We start from the raw sequence: 27,053 nt of genomic DNA, 5'->3' as shown, positions 1-27,053 counted from the left end.
GAGGGATTTGTTACCACTCTCACTCCTGTGAACCCTCTCTTCACACTTTTATTTTCTGTTCCCGCCCTTCTTCTCCACATTTGCCGACCTACATCTCGCTCGAGTCGGCTGAGTTTTACAAAGCTCAGAGGCGGCACTCCTGACACTCACTATCACTGACTGAGTACGCTCCATGCCTTTGATTTACCCCGCCCCCCTCGCTCCCCGGTGAAGATCCTTGAACGAGTCAGCTGACAGGCATTAAGGAGGACGCCTCGCACCATTCATCTATTTTCTAGCTCGCGGCGGCTTGCTACACGGTTAATCCTTAACCTGCTTGGGAAATGGGTCAGAAGCTAGGCTGGGTGTGGGTCTGCCTACCTTGCAGCTTACACAGGCAAATCTTTAATATGGCCGGATTTGGGATGTGGGAGAGTGATTTTTAATACCATAATCTCTGGGATGACAGTTTCCCTGTTTGTTTGTTTTCAGAATTCCCCCCATGGCTTTTCCCATTTTCTTCTACAACTCACATGAGAAATGGATCCATCCAGCCATCAGTTTTCTATAGCGCTTGTCCTCATTATGGTTGCGAGTGTGAACTATCCCGACGAGAGACACATCCATCCAATCAGTCGCAGGGGATATATAGACAATACAGACAAAAACATTCACACCTTAGATTAAGTTTGTTCGTTATACTTAACCAGCATCTTTCTGTAATGTGGGAGGTACCTGGAAGAAACCTGCTCAAGCGCAGGGAGAACATATAAACTATAGAAGGGCTTTACCCAGAATTCGAACCAGAACCTAAGAACAGTGAGGCAGAATTGCAACCCACTAGAACACCGTGCTTAATTAAAATAGAAAAGTTGAATGTGTTTTTGTGTGTGCCTGTAGTATCCGTTAATGGATGGAGGGAGGGCGAGCTGATGTCACTTCCTGTTATGTCTTGTGGTTTGTTTGAAATCATACATTAGGTGGTTTCAAGGCTCAATTTAAAGTCTTTAGGTCGCCCAAAGAAATACATTATTTGATGATGTTGATCTCTGATCTGTTGCACTTTTCAGCTTCTAGGAATATGAGGATAATATTTAAGAGGATCTGCAATCATGGCTTAGTTTCAATAAAAAACAGCCAGCGCCATGCAGTGTAGGTGCTCGCTGTCGCTTTTCATATCCGGCGTGCGCCATTTTGCCCGCTTCCCCTTTTGAGTCACTTTTCAGTTGTCAGCAGGGTAAGTGCACAGCATTTCTCTTTTAGCACATGTAAGGATAACCGTCCTAAAATAGTTTAGAAGCTAGTTCAATTGTTGAAATGATCACATTTTGATTGTGCTTGTTGATATTACTAAATCTTATGTATTGTGTGTGTGTGTGTGTTTTTAGCAGACTTTTCCTGAGTTTTTCTTAACCTTCTTAACCTTTTCTATCCACAGTTAATACACAGACATTAACTACTAAGAGTGCGTTGCTTCCACATAGCAACGCGAGCTGATCGGAGGCATGCATACATTTGCATTTACTTGTTCTAGTTTGCCGCCACACTTGAAGCAGAGGCGACCGCCACTATGCAGACAGTGTTGTTGACTTGTCATCAGAAGAGTAGCTTAAGGTTACGTCTGCTCCTAATGAACCACCCCTTGAACATTAATACTTACCCTCTGCATTCTAATTTGCTGCTAAAAAGCATGCCTTAGGATGGACTGATGTGCAGCAACACGTTTGTAGGTAAATGGAATTTGCTTGGCGCTCAATTGTTGGGTTGAGCAGTGACTCATCATGTTATGTTCCTGCAGTTATTTCTCCCTCTTCTCAGTCTGTTAACTTAGTTGAGATATTTTTACCATTCCATTAGCACTCTATTTTAATTTCATCTAATGGTACATACAGCCTACATTTCTTATCTCAGCCTATCACCTACAGTGCTCAACGTGAGTTAGTACAGCCCCCTTTTGCAAAAAAAAAAGAAGCTTTTTATCAATTTCTCAAGATTTCTGCAGATTCGTGGGAGAAAAATTCTCTGAACTACAGTGCAGAAATAATAGGTATAATAAACCGAAAGAGCTATAAAAATAGATACATTCTAAAAACAACGAATTAGTGCAAATAGAAAAGTAACAGTGTCAAGTGCATACTTAGATATGACAACACAATATAAAAAAAAAATGTTAACAATATTACTATTTTGCGAATGAGTGACCACAAGAAGATTTTTTTTAATTCAGATTTTTAGACTCATTTCAGTTTACTGCAGTAATACAGATTGTCTGTTCCCGGGTCAAACTGAGGCCATCTTAAACCATTGATTGACTGTACAAGTGAAATTGTATGTAATTGTGAATTAAGCATTGGTAATATTGAAGTAAAAAGATTGTTGTGATTTAGAATCTTCTTCATCTAAAATGCAACTTACATTACAATACAATACAATACATTTTTGTGTGCATTTGTTTTTGCAACATTAAAAATAAGTTGTTGGAAAATTGCTTTTTTTGTGTGTGCATGTCTACATATCTAATTTGAGTATTTTGTAGTACGATATCATAGGAAAGTATTGTTTTTTAAAGAAAAGTGGGCCTTCTAAATATTCTGTTGGGGTGTACTCATTTATGTTGAGCACTGTATAAACTTGTATATTCTTTCTCTCCTGTATATTATTTAGAAAAGCACAGGTAAATTCTTAAGGGTTGAATTTAGCCTCCTTGATTTTAGTTTTTTCCCACTGGAATGAATGGACATAATATTCATCCAGGGTGTCAAAGTTGTTGCCAAAAATATATGTTAACATTAGTTTAGAAAATTAGCTCATACAATTTTCTTGGTTTATGGTTTAATTATTGTTAATGTTTCAGGAAGCAGAGTTAAGTTAAACTTAATAATTAATGGAAAGCACATATTGCAAAGGTGAGTCACATATCATACTTTTTACTTTTCACACAAGTTTAGAAAGAAGTTAACATCGCTATAAAGTTAAAAATAAGAAAACATTCAACCTGGAATCTCACTATATCCATTGTTTCTCATCATTCATCTTCCTCTTCCACGCCAAAGAAAAAGAACATTTCATGCACTAGCATAATTTTCTGTTACTTTCTGAGCTGAGGCCTCGTGAGGTCTACTGAAGACATCACATGTTCACTGTACTGATATATTCAACATCATTTAATATTCGTGTTGTCATTGGCCTGCTCATCTCCTGCTCATTTTTGCAACCATTTTTTTGTTTTGTTTTGTTACAAAAGCAGTGCTCTTTATGTATTGTCTCCCACTTCTGTGGTGTTCTTTTAAGTGCCACCTAATGCCACCTGGAGTTAGGTTCATTGCGTTTATGGATGATTTTGGACGCTATGTTCCAAGCCCTCTCTCTCTCCCGATTTAAAGACTGTAAATAGAACATACAGCAAGAGGGACTGTGAGATGGACTGTTGCCTAGTCGAGGTTTGAGCTAAAAATAGAACCATCTGTCTAATGCAGGCCACTTTGTTCCAGTTTTTTTTTTTTTTTGGGACAGGTAAGAGCTAGCAGAAAATAACATGTTAGATTAGTCAAATGCTGTTTTTATTGCAGTCCTAATTAAATTCATCACTTGACTGATCGCTAATATGATGAGTATCCTCCTGGTCAAACTGATGACTATGTGTTGGAAGTTCAGATGTCCAGGTTCAAATCACAACATTTATGTTCTCAAACTCCACACGGAATGACTGGTGCCGGGATTCAAACCCGAACATCAGAAATGTGAGGCAGATGTGCTAACCACTAAATCTCAGTGCTGCCTGGAAGCATACAGTTGTCCTAAATGACTTACAAGAAAAATATAAGTGTATTTAGCTCTGTTTGTCCTAAACTTTTTTTCCCCCAATTTTTCCTCAGCCGCAGTCGTATGACGCGGTGGATCCTTTGGACCTGGAAGAGTTCCTGATGTCGCAGCTCCGAAGCGGCGACTCCGCCCTGATGCAGGAACTCGGCGACTTCCCCGACGACGACCTGAAGGTGGACCTGGTGGAGAAGGAGTGTCGCACCGTTCGGCATCCTGTCCCTGACGACGGGTGGGTTGCCGCCTCACAGACGTGAGACAGCAGAGGAACTATACAGTAGATAGCTAGGTAAACGGGTAGATAGATATACCCGAGCAGAAAGATTCATCTTTGCAAATCATGTAAGAACATCTATATAAAAATAATGAGTCTAATGTAGTCTTGTTAGTAGTTTATTAATTAATTAATTAATTAATCTGGTTGGAATATAAAAGCAATTGGCTGCAGAACAACATATGTTTGGGTGCCCTGTCAATGTGAAAATGTCTACAACAAATGACATCGCTGGAGGAATGTCAAGTTCATTCATTCATTCACTCATTCATTCATTCATCCATTCTCGTTTTTGATAAAAGCAATAAATAGTAGGACAGATACGTTACAATATTTTTGTTTCCATTACATTTAGGTTTAACGGGTTTCTTCTACTAAGTGCAATATAAGGGGTGGCCACACTAAATATTTATTGGTTGCAATGTGGTATACAGACTTTCAAAAAAATGCCAACGAATTAACGGAATGAACCAAGATTTTTGCGAGAGACTGTACATCTAGAAATGGAAATGTACTTCAATAACAAAACATCAATCAAACTAGAATGGCATCTAAATTACAAATTGTGAGTACAAGTTTAAATTTTCTTGACTCACTGATGGATTTGGATTAAAACAATTATTGTACTCAATATCGATTGCATGTTTTTGTTTTTTGTTTATATTATTTTTTGTCTCCATCGTGCATTGGATTTGTAATGATTTTATTGCATTTTTAATTTCGATTTTTTTTTTCCACAATTGGTTTTATTTATTAAATCGGTATTGGATTTTGTTTTAAACACTATTTTGGCATTTATATTGGCACATTTTAGTGGATTTTTTTGTACTTTGTAATCGCTAGACTTATGGTTATAAAAGAGTTTGCACAATTTGATTATTTTGTACATTTTGACAAAAAAGATTGTTGAGTTGTGCAAGTTGTAAGTCACATTAATCGTGAAAAAGTTTTAAATTATGTGTCTTGGTCTCTTTTTTTTTTTTTTTATCAAAATAATCTGTCATTGAACAAGGATGTGTAGAATTTTTCTATCATCTGTAATTTTGTTACTTTCTACCTTTGATTGTTTGAATGTGCTTTTCTTCTTGCTAGTGTGTTATCATTCCATCTTGTTTCTATTTTGCAGAGTGGAGTTGGATCCCCACGTGAGAGATTGCGTCAAGAGTTACACCCAACCGTGGCTTGTGGTGTCTAGAAGGTCAGGCCTTTCAACTAGTCCCATTCCCTTTAGTTTCACAAATACCTTGGTCTTTAAAATGATGAAATTGCGTGCAGGGTCGAATTAGAAAACAAAAATCTTAAGATTAAGCAGGATGTGCAGGCTTTTGTGCGGCGTCCCAAGCATAGAAAAAGTGACTGCAGACACTTGAGTTGCTTGAGAAGTGGCACATAATCGTGTAACGGAAACGGGACACAACAGAGAGGCCGATAAATAATACACACCTCTAATCTGATGCATTAACACAGCTGCTATCTTTGTGTGCAAGACTTTGATGTGTGGTTTATCTACGCTGATTACAAGTGCAGAGGTGTATCAGTGATAACCATGCGTGTTATTTCTAGGTTGTGCGTCACTCACAAACTTTTGTGTGTTTTTGTGTGTCCTCAAAGGTGCCAAGGGGATGGCTGGAGTGCATATTCGGAGCGATCCGGCCTGCACAAGTTCCTTCAGAAGCAGACTTTTGAGTCTGACGTCCAGTCACTCAAAGACGACACACCAGTAAGATGGAATTCTTTCAGCAAAGTAAAGCTTAATAACACCCATCTGTGCTCAAGGGCCATATTTGATTTTCAAATTATACCACAGATAGAGCAGTATCATTTTTTCAACGCCAATACTGACACACAACTCAACTTTGTCAAAATATTTTAGCATAGTATATGTTTTGAACAACTTTCTACAGTAAATACATCTTTTGAAAATTCCAAAATATCTGAATTGTTAAGTTTGACCTGTCTTGGTTTTAATTTCAAAGAAAAACAGAAGGTGCAGAGAGTCCCGAAAAAAAATAATTCCCTGAACCAATCTATCAGCCATTTTCAAAAAGGCTGATGCTGATATTTTCCAAAATGCCAAATATCGGTGCCAATATTCGGCCTGACTAATAATTGGTCTATCCCTAAAATATATAGTATAGATGGGCCTGGTCATGTGTTGATATGGGAGAAAAATAATTCAAATGTATGTAAAAAATGTGAAACAGGGGATTTTAATACTAAAATAGTTCATACCTTTTCTTTTTTTTTACCCCTTGTTATGTAACTCTGGGGCAGAAGTGCACAACAGCATACACACACATATTGAGGAATACAGTACCACTGCTACTAATACAAATATTTACTTTGGCTTTTTAATATTTCATTTCACACTTGATGGGTTGGAAGGCACTCTATGGTATTTATTAGGCTATCAAAATATTTTCCATATTATGTACCCTCAAACATCTCAAACTCAGCTGTAGAAGCAATCAGACTTGAGCTTTAGGTAATGATCTCTGTCATGCAGGCAAGAAGAAGTTCCAGCCTTGACTCATTCATTTCCTCCTTGTGTCATTGTGTAATCCTCTGACTTGCCTCTCAGCTGTTGTGTCACACTAATATTGTGTTAGTCACTTCAAATTCTCCATGCGCCCGCTGGACTTGAACGAGAGAAAAAGTCTAGGTTAGCATCCAGTTCAGCTTGCCATGGCCAAACCCTGATCTTGTTTGTGTTTCCACCATGGGGTGTGTAGGAGGCAAGACGAGAGCTAAATAAATAGTTCTACTCCTTGACTTTACACAGGCTGTATTTTTTTGGCCCCTACAACTTTATTGTTGTAATATTTGGGTTATTCACTTTATTCTCGTAAAAGTACAAAATCTTATCTCTTACGTTTACAATTAACGTCTTTATTGTCAGAAAATTATGACTTCTTGCTCATAGTTGCGTCTTCATTTTGTGTGGGGCATAGAATTCCATGACTACTTGTGATGTTTTATATATTTTTGTAATTTCAATATGGCTCTACAACTCCTTCAAAGTCAATGAATTCCAAAAAGCAGCCATTGGTGCAAGTTTGTTTGGTGGGAAGTGGGCTTGTAGTTAGTTCGAGCAGCATGGCAGTCCATACTGATCAAGGCTTGAGAGGGAGACAACACAGAGGGGTGGGGGTAGGGTTTGAAAGTGGACAACACAGCAGTGTCTTTCTTCTGGAGCAATATGGCCTGAAAAAAATAAAAAATCTCAGATTTTTTTCCCACACAAATTAATTTCTGATAGAAATGAATTATATTATTTAAAAAAACAAAACAAAAATGAAAGGACAATAACATAATTCAAAACAAATGTAGCTTTTTTTCTTTTTCTTTTTTTTTAATCTTCTGGAATTTGTTTCATTTCTCCTAATACCAAACAACTTTTGAAACTGCTTTTCCCCAGCATTAACTTACATTGACTTTCATAGAATTAACAGTAAATATTTGTAGGCGCTTTTGTTAAAATTTTAATGAAAAACAAAATCGTTAATAAAATGATGATATATTTTAACATTATAAAATGATTCGACAAACTTCATGGCTTTGTAAATGGGGTGTTGACACCTTACCACCTCATTGTCTTTTGTCATGTCATGTCATGTACAAGTATTCACGGTACAGTGCAATTTACTGTGATTGTCTGTCTTTCTTGTCATACACAAAACAATGTTAACATCTTTCAGTTCATGTTGTCTGTTTCTTAGTGGAATTCAATTTCTTGAAAAATAATCGCTTAGATAAAATATCGAATTTAGCGACCGAATCGCTAAGTTGGTAACACTTACTGACTGTGCTTTTGTTAACTAGTTCCTATCTGTTTACAGCCATTTTGTTTGCGTAAGCAGGGCACATAAGTGGGTATGCGCTTTAAGGTGCACTCACACTAGAGCCATTGCTTCCATAACGTACCTGATTGCCCCTCCTCCCCTGTCCCCCTCCGGCCCGCTCTCACATTGCTCTAACCAAACCGTGCCCGAGCCCAGTTGCCTCCGAAATATACGTCATCACGTTGCACAGGCATGCTGCCCGAATGGTCGCTCGCTATATACGTCGCACGTACTTACGTGACATCATGGTTAAGTTTCATGCGGCAACTACTTAGCCGCGAAACCGCGAAAAATAAATAAAAAAAACTGACAAATAAATTAAACATATAAACGTATACAAAATAAACACCCCCACCTCATCCCATTTTTTTGGTCCTTGAGTACCAAGAAATGCACCTCTAAATATAATGCATTATTATTATTAAATTGGAAATAATCAAGAAGCGCTCCCAGTCCTATTAAGCAGTGCTACTTTTCCAAATTTTAAGTACAGTCCTTGCCTCTATTTTAGTAAACCGGTGCAAACGCATGTTTCTGTGTGCGTTTACGAAAATACAGAAAGAAAGAAAATTCCACCCATGTGCACATTTAGTCTGCACTTTGCGCTAGACTTGCGTTGGGGTCGAAAATAGGACCCCTTGTGTTTGCAAAGGGGAAAAAAGGCATTCGTGTTCACCTCCAACTCTGTCTACCACTAGCGTCATATTCTGTCCAGTGATTGACAAGTGATCTGTCAAGGGTGTGTGTAAAACATTCTCACTTAAGTTAGCTCTGAACAGGATCATGGATACATGGTTCTACATGTTTTAGTGAATTATCTTCGTCTAATTACTTCCTAGTCTCTTTTCTTGGCACACAACTGGAATTTGGTGCCAAGTTCCCATCCTCCTTTGTCTCAAATTGACCAACACTCGGCCTCTAAGCCTGTGGCAGCATCAGCCAATCTGAGTCCTCGCCATCCTCGGCAACCACCTCCCCCACCGTGCCTGCGCCGCTTAATCACCCAAACCAAAAAGGCCTTTATTGGAGTGGCCAGCTTCCCATGATCTGCATGCCAGATAGAGTGTGACAGTGACGGGAAGAACGGGGCGATTGTCCTTCGGCACGTCACGGTCCGTTTTGCTGTCGCAGCCTCTGGATCATGGTGCGATGCTCGGACAATTCTTGACAGCTAAATATGGGATTGACGTGTGATGGGAGTGAAGGAGACAAGGACAGCTTAGGGGATAGTATGGCGAGAGGTTCAAAGACAAGAGCGGCATGGTTAGGCCTATGGAGACTGAGTAATTCAATATGATGTCACGGCCCGCCTGGGAGGCTTGTGTGCAACTTGTGTGCAGCGGATGCTCCAGTTGGTTAATTGTAACGAAGTCTAATAACCATCATAGCAGACAGCACAGTGTTTTAGTGGTTAGCTATCTCAATGTTGTGTGTTTGAATCCCTGGACAGCCTTCCTGTGTAGAGTGCACCAACTTAAGAATTTTCAAGTTACTTGCAGTTACTTGATCAATAGTTTTTTTGTTTTGTTTTGATTTTTTTTTCTTTTTGTTCCAGGCCAAGCGCAGGCTTCATTTATGCCGCAGCCAAAATTTTAGAAATACTTCTCTGTATGATGTGTTATTCAGAATTCTAATTATTAGTGCATTACTTCTGCATAGGCTTAATTTATAATATAGATTTCTATTGTGTTGACTAACAAATGAGGCACATTTAAGCCCAACACAAGAGCAGACAAGAAACCTGGTTTGGATTTATTTAACCTCTTTCCATGTGTGTAACATAAATGTCAGAAAGCTACAATTACTGTATATCCTGTTAGCTAACAATCCATCCATCTAATGGGATGTCTTTTTTTCGAAGCTCCAGCCGCAACTGCGGAATTCATCAATAATATTGACAAACAGCTCCAGTTTCACTGTACTGCAAAGCATCATATTGCGTCTTTATTTCCTTTTTCAATCTCATGACTAAATTACACTTTGCCGGCCGCAGCATTAGGCACACATGTTAAGGAACCCTTTTACGATGCGATATAAGTTGTATAATTATCACGACAAGAGCCTTTCACGAACCTAAGCAGACCATACCACTTTGTGGTATTGTTTGTGGACAAAAAATTGTCAAGACTGTCAGGGCTGTCTAGATGCCTGTCAGCTGTATTGTTGTGTCCTTGACAACATAATAACTAGAGACTTCTTTTTGAATCTCAAGTGTGATTTTACACGTTTCAAAACAGAGCAAAAACTTGTATTGATTAGTTCATTTTTGTTTATATTTAGGCCACAACTCAGTAAAATGTGAAGGTTTGGACCTGTAAAAAAGGAGAAAAAGTCTTATTAAAGCTAAAATTGATGCCTATGCCAAGCATTAAAGTACTAAGATGAGAAGTATTGTTTTAAACTGTGAGTTTTACTGTAAAGTGGGGTACGCACATTCTTAACATCTTAACCGACTTCAAATGTGAAACTCCAAACATGACGGGCAATAAGAAGTTGGTATATATGTGTGCTTAGTATTGGCGGGTGGTGCATTTCACACCTGAGTTCTCAGTAGGGACTTATAAGTGCCCTAATGCGCCCCTTAATACCACCACTATTACACGATTTTCCAAAAGAAGATACAAAAAGGCAAGTGGCGTATTTGGCATTAATACCATTATTACTAAGGCAACAGTCATAGTTAAAGGTTTATCTTACTCTAAACAACTCCAAACATCTTCACTACAATATCATTTGGAGCCGTTGACATTTGATATTTATATTGTAACATCACAAAAACATAAAAACGTTAAAATAAATACATCAAGTCACTAGAGATACTTTTAAAATAATTATAGTAAAACCTCCTGCCTATAAGATAGCTGTCATACTGCTTCTCTGGATGTGCCGAATTCGTTAAATCTTTTTCCAGGTTGAAAGAAGCCTGCCAGCTTCAGCGTTGAGTCAGTGTGACATTGAGCACACACCTATGGATTTGCGATTGCAAATATTGAACAGGTTCAGCATTTACAAACAGGACTGAGTGAAAACTAGGGGACATAACTAAAGTGTGAACTTTAACCAAATTGTTTTTTGAGTGTGTGTGTGTTTTAAAATAAATTCAACTTAAAATACAGTTAAGATAAGCAGTTAACACAATTATGCAAAAAAAAGAAGAAGAAACATTTCCCCAAAATTTAATTATTTTATTTCTTTATAAAGTCTAAATTCAGCAAGCGGGGAAGGCAATAAATGCTTATTTTTCCAGTGTTCAAGGTAATTTGTTATTTTTAAATTGTATTATTACATATACAATCCGATCAACAATGAGCAGGACTCTTTGCATATTATAACTGCTATTCACAGTTACTTCCCCCTCCCCATACATTTATACATTTTTATACATATTTCCAGGGGGCATAAATGGCGAATCTGTGCCATTTGTGTCCCCTGGAAATGGCCCAAATATCGCCTATGTTAAGTTAAACTAGAAATTTACTGCACAATATGATCCCACAACACTTAATATAATTTCAAGCATATTGTACTTTACCCTGAAAAATATATGCCATTAAAATGATTTGGTTTAGAAAAATGGACATGCGGGAAAGAACCCATCATTTCTTTTCACAACCCGGGGTAACCTTATCTACTCCCCGACATACAAAGACTTTTGTCTCTTAGTCGAGATGTCTCACATCAGCATACTCCCTTAACACCAATTGCTACTTTCCTGCACAAAAAATGTGAAATGATGTTTTCTGGTCAGTAAATAGAAGAGGTTAGTTTCCACAAAAACAAAAAAACACAAGGCGTCTTTAGGTGGAGGTAATGTTTTGTTGTATTATGCATTCATAGCAGACATAAAATGTGCTAAATGTTCACCTATGACAATGTATTTTGCCAGGGCTCCATAATCTTTCCACCATGTTCTGTGCTTTCAAGCAGCCAGTCAAAACACTAGAAGTACACCCTGCTCAAACAGCATAACGTTACATCTACATTTTACTCCTCCTTTTTTTCTTTTATTCTCTCCATTCCCACATTCATCCACATCACCTCCCCTCCACCTTCTTTCTTTCTGTCAACCTTTAACCCTTCCACCCTGTGTTTTTGCCATCTGCCCAGGTCAAGTCTCCGACTCTAGCGGGCCTGAATGATGACTCTGGCCGCACGCTGACCTCCTCCGACTTCAACTTGCGCTGTTTGACTCCGGATCAGAGGGTGGGGGGACTGCTGGCCTTCAACAGTCCAGAGGAACTGGACCGCTTCAATCAGGAGAGCCGGCAGGGAAACAGACATCCTGAGGTCTTTGCGCTGTACCCGCCCGCTGACGAGGTGAGGCCTTGTCCATTACTTTGTGGGGTGTGGATCTCTCCAATAAAAATGTTCATACACATTTTGATACATGGGGTACAGTCAATGATGGGTACTGTGGGAAACACTGCAGCTGTAATGTATGATTATTTCAATTTCAACAATGTCAGTGATCAATCAGTAAATTGAAGACATTACGGCCGAACACAAAATGTACAGAAAATGCAAATATATGCTGATTCAATACAGCCTATATCAGATCGGATAATGCGTGTTGTGCCAAGTGTCAAGATAAATAAGCTCTTGTTGCTAAATGAGATGATTTTGCTGACCTAAAGACACAAATTTAGCAACTGAATCCTTCCTCCTCCTGCTCTTTCTTGCATAGTTTCCAAAAGTAATACTTCTCTTGTGTTCCAGGAAGACGCAGTGGAGATTCGACCCATCCCCGACTGCCCCAAAGAACACACTGGAGACCGCATCCTGATCCGATGCCAGGCCATCAAGTATGTCGTACATTTCAGTATGACTTCAGCAGCAGATGGTTGTGTTAAAATTAATTTTTTATTTTTTTTTAACTCACTCACATTCTCTTGTATGCTGTGTGCATTTGTGGCTTCAGGAACGAATACTTGGCGGCTTTTGCATTTCCCCCCTCACTAATTTATAGCATTCACAAACACACAAACACAACCTTGTCCTCCGTATAACCCACTGACGTGACAGATGTTTGAGTTGCATGTAATTCCTGGCTTCATTCCTTCATTTCACATCACAAAGTGTTTCCAGATACAACAAAGACTCACAGCAGTCATACAGAATAGGAAGAAGTAGAATAGAAATACGAGATGAGAATAGCACCAGGCGAAACCTCAATTACATGTCAGCACGTTTCAGCGCTTAAATCATTTCTGAATGATTATTTTCTTCTTAGGTTCGAGATTGACATTGAGCCCATTTTTGCTACCATGGCCTTGTATGACCTGAAAGAGAAGAAAAAGGTAAGAAAAGTGAATTGAAACAAGAAGATTCAAATTATTGGTCAAGCGTGTGTGTGTGTGTGTGTGTGTGTGTTGTTTACTTTTAATTAATTTATTCCAGACTTAATCAGTCACCATGACCTTTACCAGGCAACACTTTAGGTCACATCACAACAAACGCAAAAAGCCAAAGCAAAAGTAAAACACACTAGCAGTTATTCCTTTTGTACCTCATTGAACTGAAATCTCACGAAATCTCGTTTGACATCAATCTTGATATGCTTGAGGCATATTTTGCATTAGTCATATGACTTAACAGTGCCCATTATTATAATTGTTACTGTCCCAAATTCCAGTTACATAGATAGAGCGCACACATTTTAATAGGAGTTATGTTTTCACCCTGATTTTATTATTGCGTGCCATGTGCCTCCTGCTTTACTGCATATCTTTAGGCACTCAAGTCAGTGAGGAATCAGCGTAATCTACAGCATGTTTTGCCTTTATCGCTACTAATACCAGGCAGTTTTTTTTCCAACCAGCTACTTTGAGCCATGGCTGTTTGCATGTTTTTGGAGGATTGATTTAGCTGGAGGGTTTTGTGGGTGAAGAGGCCAGAAGGATTTAGCTTGTGCTTATGAGCTGGTGGGGATAGTGTGATGGGGTTTTATGCCAGTGGCCTTGCCCTCTTTTGACTGCCTTATCAAGTAGAACTGATGCTGCTGACTCTGATTCTGGCTGATGAGTCGTAGAAGGGCGCAAAAGCAGTGATATGTAATAATTGGACCTAAAAATAACATTGTTTTTATGCTACACTTGCTTATAATGAGGAGAATACCATCAACAAACTTTGTCGCACACTAAAAATTCTGGCCTTGTTTGACCAATAATGCAAAGCACCAATTCTAACATTACTTGTTGGGTTCAGCACTTGTAAAATCATTGTTGTACACTTGTGGTCTATAATTTTAGTGAACCAGCAACAACTCCTCGCGTTGTTAGCATTAGAACTAATTCTATCATTACTGTTCTGAGTTGCAGGCACAACTGTCACACATTCAAATTTCGAGTTCTCTAAAGTTGGTGGACCATCCATGAGTCCAAATGTTGTTTGTATCGATGCTAGTATTATTGTTCAGAATTGTGCTTAACACTTGCGCAAACAAAAATGTGCATCGAATTATAAAGAAGCGACACCACAAGAAAGTGTACAATTTCACAAGCTGAGTAATCATAATAGTTAAATTAATTAATTATCAAATGATCAAATGTTGGCACCATATAATTTTCTTCAGTATTGTTCAAATTGGATGTACTTTAAATTTGTCTGCATGACCTCAAATACCTCAAAACAATATGACATATGTCGATTTAAAGATACACTTTTTGGGGGGGTGGGGGTCAGAGATGAGTTATCCAACAGTGCCTGCAGAAAGACCGAAGTACTCCATGCAAATCATCAAATCAATGTGAAAACAAGGCAATACTGTAGAGTGAATTCCACTGTACGTCATATCTTAAAATAGATACAGTAAACCTAATTTTAAGAGAGGCGCTCAAACAGACATGGTTTCACGATAAATGGCGGAACCGGGTGTATTATTGCATACCTACTCTTGTATACATTTTACTGCATTGTCATTAGTCTTCCAGCTAATTTTACTGTTTCGTGCTGTTCATGCATCACCAGCCAGTATTCCTGCTTGCGTTGATGCTAATGGCACTTTCACCATGGATCAAATTTGATATTCATTGCCTTGGCTAATTTATGCTCTGTCTACGTCAATACACTTGAGCAAATCCCTTATGTCTATATTAGTAGTAACCTAGAATTGAAGAAAAAGAAGAAGACTTTATTGATCTTACAGCTGGGAATTTCAATTATTACAGCAGCAAACGATAGCATACAATACCTGTATTACAAACTGAACAATTATAATAAAAATAAAGCAAGTATGAGGGAAAGATTTTTATTTATAAATAGCATTAAATTGAAAGAAGTATCTATTAGCATTGTGTAAGATGTTTTGCACTTTGTGTTTTTAATTGGACAGAGAATATGTCAGTTCCAAGCATTTCTATCTCCTCTCTTGTTTGCCTCGTGGGAGTTCTTGCGCTCGTGTTTGTTTTTTGTGCTCCCAATGGTTTTGTTGTTGCTTGGCATCTGTGAAATTTGCAACAGATGTTCACATAATTCCGCATAATTCTCTCGTTATTAATCATGGCTCTCTGGTCTGTTTGAGCTAGGTGCACGCACAGTGCTTGACCCTACGAGTGCTTGACCCTACAAGTGGCCTACTTATGGAGAAAATGACAGGAGAGCCGCAAATATTGCAAAAGTTGGAACATGATCTATTAATATGTTTGAATGTTGAAACAATTGTTCCCCCATCTTCTTCGCGTGCATGTTTGGTTAATTGAAGATTCTAAATTGTCCAAAGGTGTGAATGTGAGTCTGAATGGTTATTTGTCTGTATGCTCCCTGTGATTGGCTAGGTAGGGACAAGCCCAGGGTGAACCCTGCCTCTCGCCGAAAGGCTGCCCGACTATAGCGACCATAATGAGGACAAGCTTTATGGAAAATGGATTGATCGATTAATTCTTTTTTTTTTTTAATGTTGCTGTTTATTCTTAATTTAATTATATGTACTCAATTATTTAATAATCAAGTAAGGAGTGTAAACAGGTCTGAGGGAAGAAAGAATGAAAAAAAGAGAAAGAAAGAAAGAAAGAGAAAGAAAGAGAAAGAAAGAGAAAGAAAGAGAAAGAAAGAGAAAGAAAGAAATGATACATTAAAAAGCAGGTCTTAGTGAAGGAAGGAAGGGGGACAAAGGAAGAAAGAGAAAGGAACACAGGTGTGAAAGAAGGAAAAAACAACAAAAAAATCAGGTTTGGGGAGGAAGGAAGACGTTAGGTGGCAGAAAAATCTGGTTTACGTGACAGAAAGAAGGATGCATGACTAAAAAGCTGATATGACATTTAAGGATGTCAGGATGAAAAAGATGCCGAAAAATAGCTGATCTGGGGTGAAGGAAGGCAGGAAAGATATCAGGAAGGAAGTTAGGAACAAAAGGAGGCAGAAAAGTCGGTAAAGATGGAAGTAAGGATGCAAAAATAAAAAGCAACAAAGGAGGAGAGAGTTCAGTAAGAAAGGAATGAATGAGATCAGAAAGTAAATTAATATTTGATTTATTTTAGTTAATACAACAAATATTGCAGGTTTGTGTCCCATGGACCATGGTGTATATTCCTTGGACCTTTGCGAACTTTCACAAGTGAATATGTTTGTCATTAACCGTGAGGTCACAACAAAAGCGCTCGTTTAAAGTCTTTGTTCCGTTTTGCAGAAGACCGATGATGACTCCGTGACCACACCCCTTGTGTCTGTTGCATTTGGTTTTCTGTTATCAACATGAGGTTTTCATCTACACAGAGAGTGACAGAACCAAGCGTGTTATAGGATTCACGGATACCATTTGACATCTGGTGCTCTTTCTATTGGGCCAACCACCAAGTCTGCTGCGGTGCTATGTGTGGTCGGCCCTCTTGGAAAGAAGCCCAGTGAGGGGAAAAGCCGAGCATCACAAGAATCACATGGCCGGCACATGTGGCTTTGTTCATAGCCTGAGGTTGAGATGATAATGCTACAGCGGTTTATACTGGAACCCTCGTCACAGACCCAGCTTCCATTAATCCTCCGTTTTGGCAATTTTTGCCGGCGCCGCTAATTTTTATGAGCAGCACACAGTTTACAAGTGTGAATCGCATTTTTGTGATGTTCGTGTTCTGCGATGTCAACGTGGTTCAAGAATGGCTTCTCTTTCTGTAGCTGTCAGGCGAGACGTTTTCAGACGGCTGCTTCAATTTATTTGCAGATTGGTATCATCAGACATGTAGCCATATAGCACCATGAAAACTAAGTACAAATTGACACAAGTTCAGGGCAAATTACAAAATAACAAAGAACTGTCTTTATCCTGTTTCGCTCACCAAGGAAGCTCAGCTGAGATTCAAGACTTCAGCTCTGTTTGTTCTTCCTAGCTTTAATATGTTTTGACTTGGCATGGTTGTGTTTTTAAATCTTGGCTGTGACCTTCCTGTGTGGAGTTTACATGTTCTCCCTGTTGTTTGCATGGATTTTCTCTAACATTACAAAAAACATTACAAACATTACATTACAAAAACATGCATATGTGTTAGTCAGGGCTGGGCAATGTGGCCTTAAAATAAAATCTCAGATTTTTCCACAAAAATCTGATTTATGATTTTAACCGATTCGCCTCCCAGTCCCAAGCTGGTAGTAAAATATTTGTTCTCACTTTCTGGGATTTGCAATATTTCTTTTGAAAAAATAAACTTTTTTTTTTCCCCACTGAACTTTAACATCCACAATAGAAATTCATGTATTCATCTTTACAAATAATCACCCAGCCCTAATGTTAGTTCATTGAAATTGGTCATAGGTGAGAATGTAAGTGAATGGTTGTTATTCTTCTGTCTGCACTGCGATTGGCCGGTCCAGAGTAACATTTCCAAAGTCCACTGGGGTACTGTAGGCTCCAAGCCACCCATAACACTAATGAGGACAATTGATGTATGAAATTCTTAGAACACTCTCTGTGCTCTCATTTGATGTGTTCAAACAAGTCCATCCACTTCTTTTAGATATCCGAGAACTTCTACTGTGACCTGAACTCTGAGCAGTTTAAAGGCTTCCTGCGACCGCACACTCCTCATGTAGATCCCTCAACACTGGCCCGGTCGGCCATCTTCTCCGTCACCTACCCTTCGCCGGACATCTATCTAGTCATCAAAGTGAGCATGGAATCCATTAACAGTTGTCCTCAAACTTCATACAGTACCATCTACAATAAAAAAAATCTCTCTATGTACCACTATCATGACCAACATTCAAATCATCCTTATGCTACGTATTTTCTTCTTCTTTTTTTTCTTGTATCCACCATTGTTGACGGACTGTTTGGACTTCATCGATGTAATAAGTTTTGTACTTTGCGTTCCAGATTGAAAAGGTCCTTCAGCAAGGCGAGATCAGCGACTGTGCGGAGACCTACATGACAATGAGAGATTGTGATTCGACAAAGGTAACGTAGTCCACCGGAAAACCCCAAAATCTTTGAAATGGTTTACAAGAAATGCTGTATACTTACTAGGAATGGGCATAATGATGGATTGAGAAATGGAAGAAACTTTGTCGCAACTAGTTTTCTTTCTAAAAGAAGTCAGTAACTCAAGACATAAGATAAGACACATGCAAACCAACGCTATGGCACAACTACTATGGGCTTTGGGCAACACTTTTATACTCCATATAAGTTTATATTAAATATGTTATAGAAAGGATGCTCAACCCTAAAACTGACAGGGAATGTAATGACTGGCCACAACACTGGGTACATCTTTGGCAGGTTTACAGCATGCATCACGGTGGGGCAGTGCTCAGCTGCTTCACAGTCAGGAGTTTGTCATTATGTGCCCTGCAACCAGTGCAAGGCGTACAGCTGGGATAGGGTCCAAATAACCCAAATGAGGATAAGTGGTATAGAAATGAATGGATGGGTGAGTAGTTTATAGTGGAGTCGAAGAGTTCTACATCATACTGAGAGGTTCTAATATTTTGGCTGCCTAATCTGCATAAGTGGGACAAAATATTAGAAACTCCCAGAAAGCACCACATATTTTACCTTTTAATTTGTCTTTATGGGCACTTGAGGGCTGATCAGAGACAGTGGGCAGGCAGGTTGGATGTAGTCCCCAGGTCATACTTTGCCAAGGTTTGGTGTAGTATAAGCAATGTAGAGTATAATTGCTTACCAATGGATTGGTTTTAGTTTGTTTAATAAATTAAAGGTGAGGAATGTGAAAGTGGCCCTTGCGTCTACATATGTGACCCTTAGAGAAAAAAATGGACTTGCCTAGTTTAGTACAGTAGGCTATATAGCGCTTGGGAATGTCACATTTCTGTGACCTTCCAGAACAAGGACAAGCTGGAGAAACTGCGAGGCCAGGCTGAGGCCTTCTGCCACAGGTTGGGTCGCTACCGCATGCCGCTAGCCTGGGCCACCGTCAACATCATGGAAGTCATCAGCACCGCCGCCATAGACCGCGACATCACCGACTCTGACAGTGTAAAAGGTGTGCACTTTTTTTTCACCCTCCCTTATTTGTGCCTTTGTCATGTGAATTGTATGTATTTTTTTTTGTCTCCTTCAGGGAAATCCAGCAGCATAGATCGTAAAGCGCAGCTGCCCAGGAGGAACTCGGAACGTTTCAGTACTTTCGATGAGCAGCCGTGTAACATCTCTGCCTTCAAGCCTGCCACCATCACCATCAGCACCATCTTCAAACAGGTCCGGCTCCAAAATATATATAAAAAAACAAAACAACAACTCTATTGTTATACTGAGATGCATCATGTCCTGTGAAAAGATTGTTAATCTTCCAAATGCATTCCATTAACACACAACCATGCCTGGCATTCACAACAAGCTGACTGATAAAACAATTCAATCTATTTAACCTTGGAAGGAGGCATCCAGTTTAAAGGCTTTTTCTGTAAAAACACTTGTGTTTTCAGAATTTCCCCTTTTTGAAGAACTATATAAATATTTTAAAACTATATAAAAAAAATCTTTCTATCCATTTTCTATAGCGCTTGTCCTCATTAGAATCTCAAGTGAGAAAATGCAATAGTTCCTCCCTTAGCCCAATGCAAAGCAGTAGCAATTTAGTAGTAAATATAAATAATAGACCAATGCAACATATGTTCCAAAAAGCCTGACTTAAAACCAAATCATACAAATACTGAAGCAATATTTGCCATATGAAAGTTATGAACACAACTTTTTAAATCACTATTCACCACCAGTTGGCAGACATACAGCAACTGTAGCTGTAGTAAATCCAATGATTTGTGTGCCAGACCCCCCCAGCATACTTACCAAAAATACACCTAGAGAGAGTAACTATAATTTAACATACAGAAAACAATGTGAAAGTAATATAAATGACTAATGAATAAATAAACAAACAGGAAATTATCACTTTTACCTTGACTTGATCGCGTATGATAGACAGTAAGGAAGAGAGTTTATTGTTTTCAGGAGAAACTTCTTTATTTGGATTTTATGGTGTTTGCCATCTTCTTTATCAAAGGGCCTGAACTTTCTTTGCCCCATGGTGGCTTATTTAATAGTTGCACTTAACAAATACGCACAAGAAAACCTTCTTATTGTACATGGAAACTGTATTTTAAATTGATTAATCTCTGTTGAAAAACCTACTTTTGTGCTACATAATTTGTCACACACAATTTAGAAGCTGTCTCGTGGGATGCGTTGTGGTCATCTGCAACTGTGCATGTACAGTATGTGCTAAACGTGCCATTGTCTTGAAACAAAGTGATAATTTTAGTATGCAACAACGTTACTACAAGCACTACATGCAACTTTGACAGTGACGTTAGTGCTGATGCTAATGCTAAGCCAACTTGAGAAGTGTTCTGGATGACCCACCAACATTACAGACTACGAAAAGTTGGTGATAGCAGTACTGTACAGTATGATAGCTGTGGAAATTATAAAACTTTTAGTGTACTGCAACATGATTATAAAGCTGGCGTTATAAGGTTATATTGTTAAATATTGTAGCACATTACGTATTTTTATTTCTTGGTCTTCTTTCAGGAAGGGGATCGATTGAGTGATGAGGATTTGCTCAAATTCCTGTACGAGATTAAGAAGACATCCACTCCACAGAGACGAATTAAGACAATATCAGGTGCCCAATTGCTATGTTTAAAAAAATAAAATAAAATAAAAAATAACATGTTTTAATGTAAAATGGTGCAAAATTCTTGTTGTCTTCAGGCTCCATAAAGCTGGACATGTCTCCACTACACGATTTACCTCAGGCTTGTCTGTCCACCGAACTAATCCCTCTCATTCCTGTGGCGGAGAAAAACATTCGACATGTCAAAGAAGTGCTGGAGTTCCCCTCCAGTGAGGTTTACGTCCCTCATAATGTTTACAGGTGAGCAACTATGACACCTGTTAAAACACTCCCATAACGTGTGCTATAGGTAATATTTGAAACTGTTAAAAACATTTTTGTAAGACACATAACTAGGAAAGACAAATATGGTTTTGTTAAGAGAAAAAGAAAATAGCCTGAGGTGCAAAGAGGCCTTCTTGTTTAAACAGAAACTGTTTTTATTCCTCCAACAAGCCGCAGGCAACAAGAACAGTCACGTCACACTCATTCGTCAAGACATGACGTCGCTCGCTGCATTGTGCTGCATTCTCTTTATATTTTAAAGAGAACATTATGGAAAGCTGATTTTTTTTAAATTTTCTATACTTGCTTGGGCTCCTGACCACTCATCAAGTAGCCGGTTGATGGCTTTGTGGCCGCGCCATTCATTTGCAATCAGAACAGAGCTGAACATCTCCTGCGTTTGAGGGAGCCTCAGTCTCCACAAGCCTCAAATAACACCACAAAAAGTAGCTTGATTTGTTGCTTGTCACTTATTTTTGGAATAATCACCACTAGAGGGCTCAGAAAAGTGGCTATATACAGTATGTCAAGTTTTTTTTTTTTTGTGCAATACTAAGTAGTCAACGTCTCTGTCCCCGTTGTCATGGTAGCAAAAGCCATACTGTATTTGCAGGAGGCAGAGCAAACTAACAAAGTAATACAAAGTGGAAGTTAAGTGGAAGTTTTAACTTTATGAGGAATATCTGAGACCTTTTTGTCAGACACCTGACATCTGTTTGAACAAAAGTGCATTATATATGTTAAATGAAAAAAATACTGTAATTTGGTTCAAAATAACCTTAATTGTATATAGTTTAAAAACAAAACATTGGTATGGGAAAGTGTGAAATGAAAATATTAAGTGAAGTCCAGTGTATTCCCAACTCCATCTACATTTTGAAATAATACAAAATATCAACACAATTATTATGCAATATAAAATTATGCAATTTGTAAGCGAAAACTACATGTCATTAGCAATATTAATTAAATAGGGGTATGCGGAAAAAAATAATTCATAAAAAATCTTCCAGATTCAACAAAATGTTCTCAGAAATATACAGTCAACCCTCACCATTCGCCGGTGATAGGGACCGAGAGAGCCCACAAATAGCGAAAATATGTGTGTAATTGATGCCCATTTAATTGCATTGGGAGAAGAAAACAAAAATTAAACTCAAAATTCTAAAAATTCTTCAAAAATACAAAAACTAAAATTTGAGTAGGAAAAGAAACTGTAAATACGTGAATCTACACGCACTGAACCGCAAATGCGGGGGCCCACTGTATCTCCAATATCTAACCAATGTCACAAAGCTTTGCGAATGTTCAGTATGTGTACCTTCTGTGACACAACCCCGGGTCACAGGTACAATCAGTACCACTTGGGAACTCTTTTCAATTGTGAAACAAAAATGCTTTTAATTTTGTTTTCATACATTAAACAAAATTGACAAAATTTTAAGTAATTTCAGTGAGAATGATGATGAAATGATGTCAAACGTTTAGGGACACATTATAATGGATTATAAAAAATCTAAAAAATGACATGCATGATCTGTCAATGTATTCAATGTTGTCTGTCTTCCTATTAGTGATTTCATGATGTTTGAATTTTGTGTTAGAAGTCAAGTAAACTTGTCTGTTTCCTATTGCTTCACTTATTGCAAAGTTACTCATGTATCACTATTGCCATCTAGTGTGTTAAACCTAAATTACATCACTTTCTTTTCTTTGCATTCTGCAGGAACTTGCTCTTTATTTATCCCCAGAGGCTGAACTTTGTCAACAGGCTAACGTCTGCGAGAAACATCACCATCAAAATGCAGTTTATGAGTGGAGAAGACCCCAGCTGTGCTCTACCTGTGAGTACAGATGCTACCTCTCGAACTATCCAGACACACAAACACAAATAGGGTTGTTAAAAGTAGTTTTAAAAAGAATGTAATGTTATGAAAAACGGCTAGAAATTAGTGGTTGGACTGTATAACAATCTACTCCCCTGGGTGTCCTCCAATAGTTTATAATACTATTATGTACCCTAAAAACTATTCAGCAAAACATTTTGTTTCCAATATTAAGCTCTATGACTGTTTCCATTGATCAATATTTATCATTAATAATAATGAAAAGATACTTTAAACCAATTTAAACCTAACTTGTATGTATTGTGTGTGCATGTTCTCCCCACCAGGTCATTTTCGGCAAATCCAGTGGCCCTGAATTTGTGCAGGAAGTTTACACCCCTGTTACCTACCATAACAAGCAAGTACAGCAGTACACCTCTATCTATATCGTGGTTTACTTTTTAAACATTTTTTTTAACGCCCTAAAATACAATGTGCTAGAAAAGTTTGTCTAAATAAGTTAAAATGGGATTAAAGCTGATGGGAGGCTTAAAATATGAAATAATGTTTTTATTTTTCATTATTACACATATTTATGCATGCATTTTTTTGTGTTTAAATATGTTCAAAAAGTGTGTTTTGATAAGTTTAAGCATGTTTAACGATTGTGGGAGGGATGTTTTAGGGCTTCAACAGTTGAAAAGTTTTTTTTTTTTGTGGTCTCTGTCAGAATCACTGTACCCGAATATAATGATATTTTTGTCATGAAAACACTTGCAAAGTAAAATATTCACTGCACTCATTTTCACTATATTATTGATAAATGGGTGCAAGTGTGTCAGCAACAACAAATATTCAAGAATAGTAATTTTAAAAAAGTCTGCGAATTTACAGGTCGCACAGTAAATGAAAAATTATTTGTCTCAAATTTTAGAAGCAAACCCACCATTTAGGGGCAATCTGGATCCCTGCTCCCTGTAAGTCTCTCCTTTTTTGGTCAGATCGCCTGATTTCTATGAAGAGGTGAAGATGTCTCTCCCCGCCCGTCTAACGGAGCGACATCACTTGCTCTTCACCTTTTACCACATCAGCTGCCAGCAGAAGCAGAACCAGAGCAACAGCTGCGAAACGCTCATTGGCTACTCTGTAAGACTCCCGCTCATACAAAATTCATTTGTTGTTGTTGTAAATCTAAAGAACAAACGTTTTCTTACGCTCGTCCTCCTCATCTAGTGGCTGCCCATATGGATTAACGACAGACTGAATACGGGTCAGTTCTGCTTGCCCATCGTCTTGGAGCGACTACCTCCTAATTACTCACTGCACCCTGCTGAGGTAAACCTGTTTAAAGATACCTCTCGGTATCCCTTTTTTCCTCTTGTATATGTGCACCTTATTTAAGTTAACTGCCTTTTGATGTTGTTTGCTGTGCAGAAACTTCCTTCTCAGGCCATCCCAGTCAAGTGGATGGAAAGTCACAAGGGATTGTTCAATCTGGAGGTTCAGGCTGTGTCCTCTGTGCACACTCAGGTCAGTTAAAGATTAAGGTTTAGAGCTGCAATTGTGAAACATTTTACACCAAACCTCAAAATAAAACATGGGATGGCACACTTTCTAACCTGATGTATGACAAGCATGCCATTTTAAATATACACAAAATATGTGTAATTATATATTTCATTTTTCATAACACATTTCTTAGTGCAAGTATAAAATGTTCCAGCCAACACATGGTTTGAACAATAAATAATAATAAAAACAACAACAGAGGACTGATGATAGGTCCATGCGACCTACGCACGTTACCTACAGTATATGTTATAGCAACAAGAATGCACTATATAGCTACTATTGATCCACTCTCTCGCTTTACCCAATACCCACCAGGACAACCACTTGGAGCGCTTCTTTACCCTTTGTCATGCGCTGGAGGGCGGCGCCACGTTCCCACTGCGCGTCCGAGAGGAGAAGATTCCTGAGAATAAGCTGGAGCACGAATTGAAACTCAGCATCATCTCCCTGTCGTCGTCCAGCCTGGAGCCGCTGGTGCTTTTCCTGCACCTGGTGCTGGACAATCTCCTCACGCTCATCATGCAGCCCATGCTCATTGCTGGCCAGACCGGTAAGTTGATGATATCGCTGACTTCGATGCACCCAATAGATATGTCATGACGTACTGTTTTTCAGCCAACTTGGCCCAGATCGCCTTTGAGTCGGTGGTGTCCATTGTCAACAGTCTGCACAACAGTCAGGAGCTGACCAGGGACCAGCAGGGGCGGAATAGCTTATTGGCGACCTACCTTTACTGGGTGTTACGTCTACCTGAGCCACCTCGGGACATTCCAAATGGTATGCACTGATGAATATGCACCAAGATACACTTCTGTGTGAAGTTAAAACCTCAATTGAGCATAGGTGTGAATGGTTTCTTACATGGAGCCTTTGACAAATGCATCTTTTCAGTGATATACTGTGTCCACCCATCTATTTTCTATACCCCAACTGACTTTACACCCTGGACTGGTCGCCAGCCAGTTGGAGGGCACATTTGGGTCAACAAACATTCACACTGACATTTACATCTAAGGAAATTCAGTCTTCCTTCCCGAGTGTCCACTCAAAAGTCAAGCTGAAACTTATCTGTGCTTTGCCGAAAACAGGAACAGGCGGTGTAATGCCGTCCACAGAGAGCCGTTACAGCACGATGGGCCGATCTTCCGCAGCCACAGTGGGCAACATGCTACTGCAGTCCAGAATCCGCAGCAGCAGCAACCCTGACATCCCTGCGCCGCACTCGTCTGCCGAGGATGCTGAGGTCAAACACATCTTGGCCGCCAAGGTATGCCAGAGGTGGGAGTGAGTCAAGTTTGAGCAAGTCAAAAGTAAGGCAAAAATCAAGCAAGTCACATATCGTCACCCTCTTTAAATAATTGCTTATGTCATTTTTTTTTTTTTTGTCTTAATCATCTCCTCATGATGCAAATGGTTATATGTTTTGTGTTTCCTGAAAAATCTGAAAAAAATGACTTGGGCAATTATTTTAAAAAGGCGTCGATATGTTTTTTTTTTTTTAGCACATCATAGTGTGGTGGTTTGCCAGGTAGGTACCACACAAAATAAATAAATAAACAAATAAACAAAAAATCAATATCATACATGAATATGCAGATTTTCCAATATAAATTGGCAATACTTGTTCATTCTTGTACTTCCAAATCTAAGTCAAGTCAGGTCTCATGAATACCATGTCAACGTTTAAGTTATCCATGTTCCAAATCCTAAAATTGGTTACATAAATATCAAGTCATGTGACTCCAGTCCTGACCTCTGAGGTATGCAAAAAAACTGCACTGCACAGACAGCTTCCCAGTTTTTCTACCTGATCACCCAGCATGCCTCTTCACACCACACGTCATTTGATTCATACTCCTACACTACATTAGCTATTGTAATAGACGCTAGACAGCGGTTCTAATGAGGACATCCATCATGCTCATTGTGATGGAACGCGCGTGTGCGCATTTGTCTGCAGGGCCACAACATTCCAGGCAGTCGCATGTCAACCATTTTGGATATTAACAGCCATCAGAACACAACAGGAAGCACCAGGCCCTCCAGCAGAAAGGTACATGCAGTGGGGGGTGTCGCCTAGGTTATATACATTTTATTATATATTTATATTCTGAATTTTAAACGATTAAAAAAATATATGAATAGTAAACAGTAAATATGTTGCACAATGGAATCAGATCAAATATGCAATAAATTATATCAGAATTTTGCCAATCATGCTAAATATATGTTGTACTCTTTTTCATTGCTTCACAACGTGAGCAGAAAATACACGTTTGTTTAGTTAAATAATTAATCAGTGTTAACAGTGTTTTTGGTATACTGTATTTATCTTAGGAACTAATGATCATCTTTTGAGGGACAATGTCTGATGTCCACAAGGTGTCAG

At 38.7% G+C, this 27,053-nt stretch overlaps 1 protein-coding gene across 3 annotated transcripts in view; it reads left to right on the top strand.

Annotated features, from left to right (window-relative positions):
• Window positions 1–27,053, top strand: part of dock8 (dedicator of cytokinesis 8) — a 73,692-nt gene that overhangs the window by 13,149 nt on the left and 33,490 nt on the right. For all 3 annotated transcript variants that reach the window (XM_077560501.1, XM_077560502.1, XM_077560500.1), the window contains exons 3-23: window positions 3,855–4,030; window positions 5,199–5,270; window positions 5,684–5,792; window positions 12,022–12,231; window positions 12,631–12,716; window positions 13,145–13,211; window positions 17,856–18,005; window positions 18,215–18,295; window positions 19,187–19,346; window positions 19,425–19,561; window positions 20,897–20,990; window positions 21,080–21,242; window positions 22,993–23,110; window positions 23,440–23,510; window positions 24,094–24,238; window positions 24,326–24,427; window positions 24,527–24,622; window positions 24,980–25,214; window positions 25,280–25,441; window positions 25,753–25,931; window positions 26,625–26,717. In XM_077560501.1, the coding sequence (XP_077416627.1) occupies window positions 3,855–4,030; window positions 5,199–5,270; window positions 5,684–5,792; window positions 12,022–12,231; window positions 12,631–12,716; window positions 13,145–13,211; window positions 17,856–18,005; window positions 18,215–18,295; window positions 19,187–19,346; window positions 19,425–19,561; window positions 20,897–20,990; window positions 21,080–21,242; window positions 22,993–23,110; window positions 23,440–23,510; window positions 24,094–24,238; window positions 24,326–24,427; window positions 24,527–24,622; window positions 24,980–25,214; window positions 25,280–25,441; window positions 25,753–25,931; window positions 26,625–26,717 (2,706 nt within the window). The remainder of the gene's footprint in view (window positions 1–3,854; window positions 4,031–5,198; window positions 5,271–5,683; window positions 5,793–12,021; window positions 12,232–12,630; window positions 12,717–13,144; window positions 13,212–17,855; window positions 18,006–18,214; window positions 18,296–19,186; window positions 19,347–19,424; window positions 19,562–20,896; window positions 20,991–21,079; window positions 21,243–22,992; window positions 23,111–23,439; window positions 23,511–24,093; window positions 24,239–24,325; window positions 24,428–24,526; window positions 24,623–24,979; window positions 25,215–25,279; window positions 25,442–25,752; window positions 25,932–26,624; window positions 26,718–27,053) is intronic.

The sequence above is a fragment of the Vanacampus margaritifer genome, chromosome 3 (genome assembly GCF_051991255.1).
Source record: "Vanacampus margaritifer isolate UIUO_Vmar chromosome 3, RoL_Vmar_1.0, whole genome shotgun sequence".
NCBI lineage: Eukaryota > Metazoa > Chordata > Actinopteri > Syngnathiformes > Syngnathidae > Vanacampus > Vanacampus margaritifer.
Note: the sequence above shows the minus strand (reverse complement) of the source record. Positions and strands in the feature narration are given on the sequence as shown.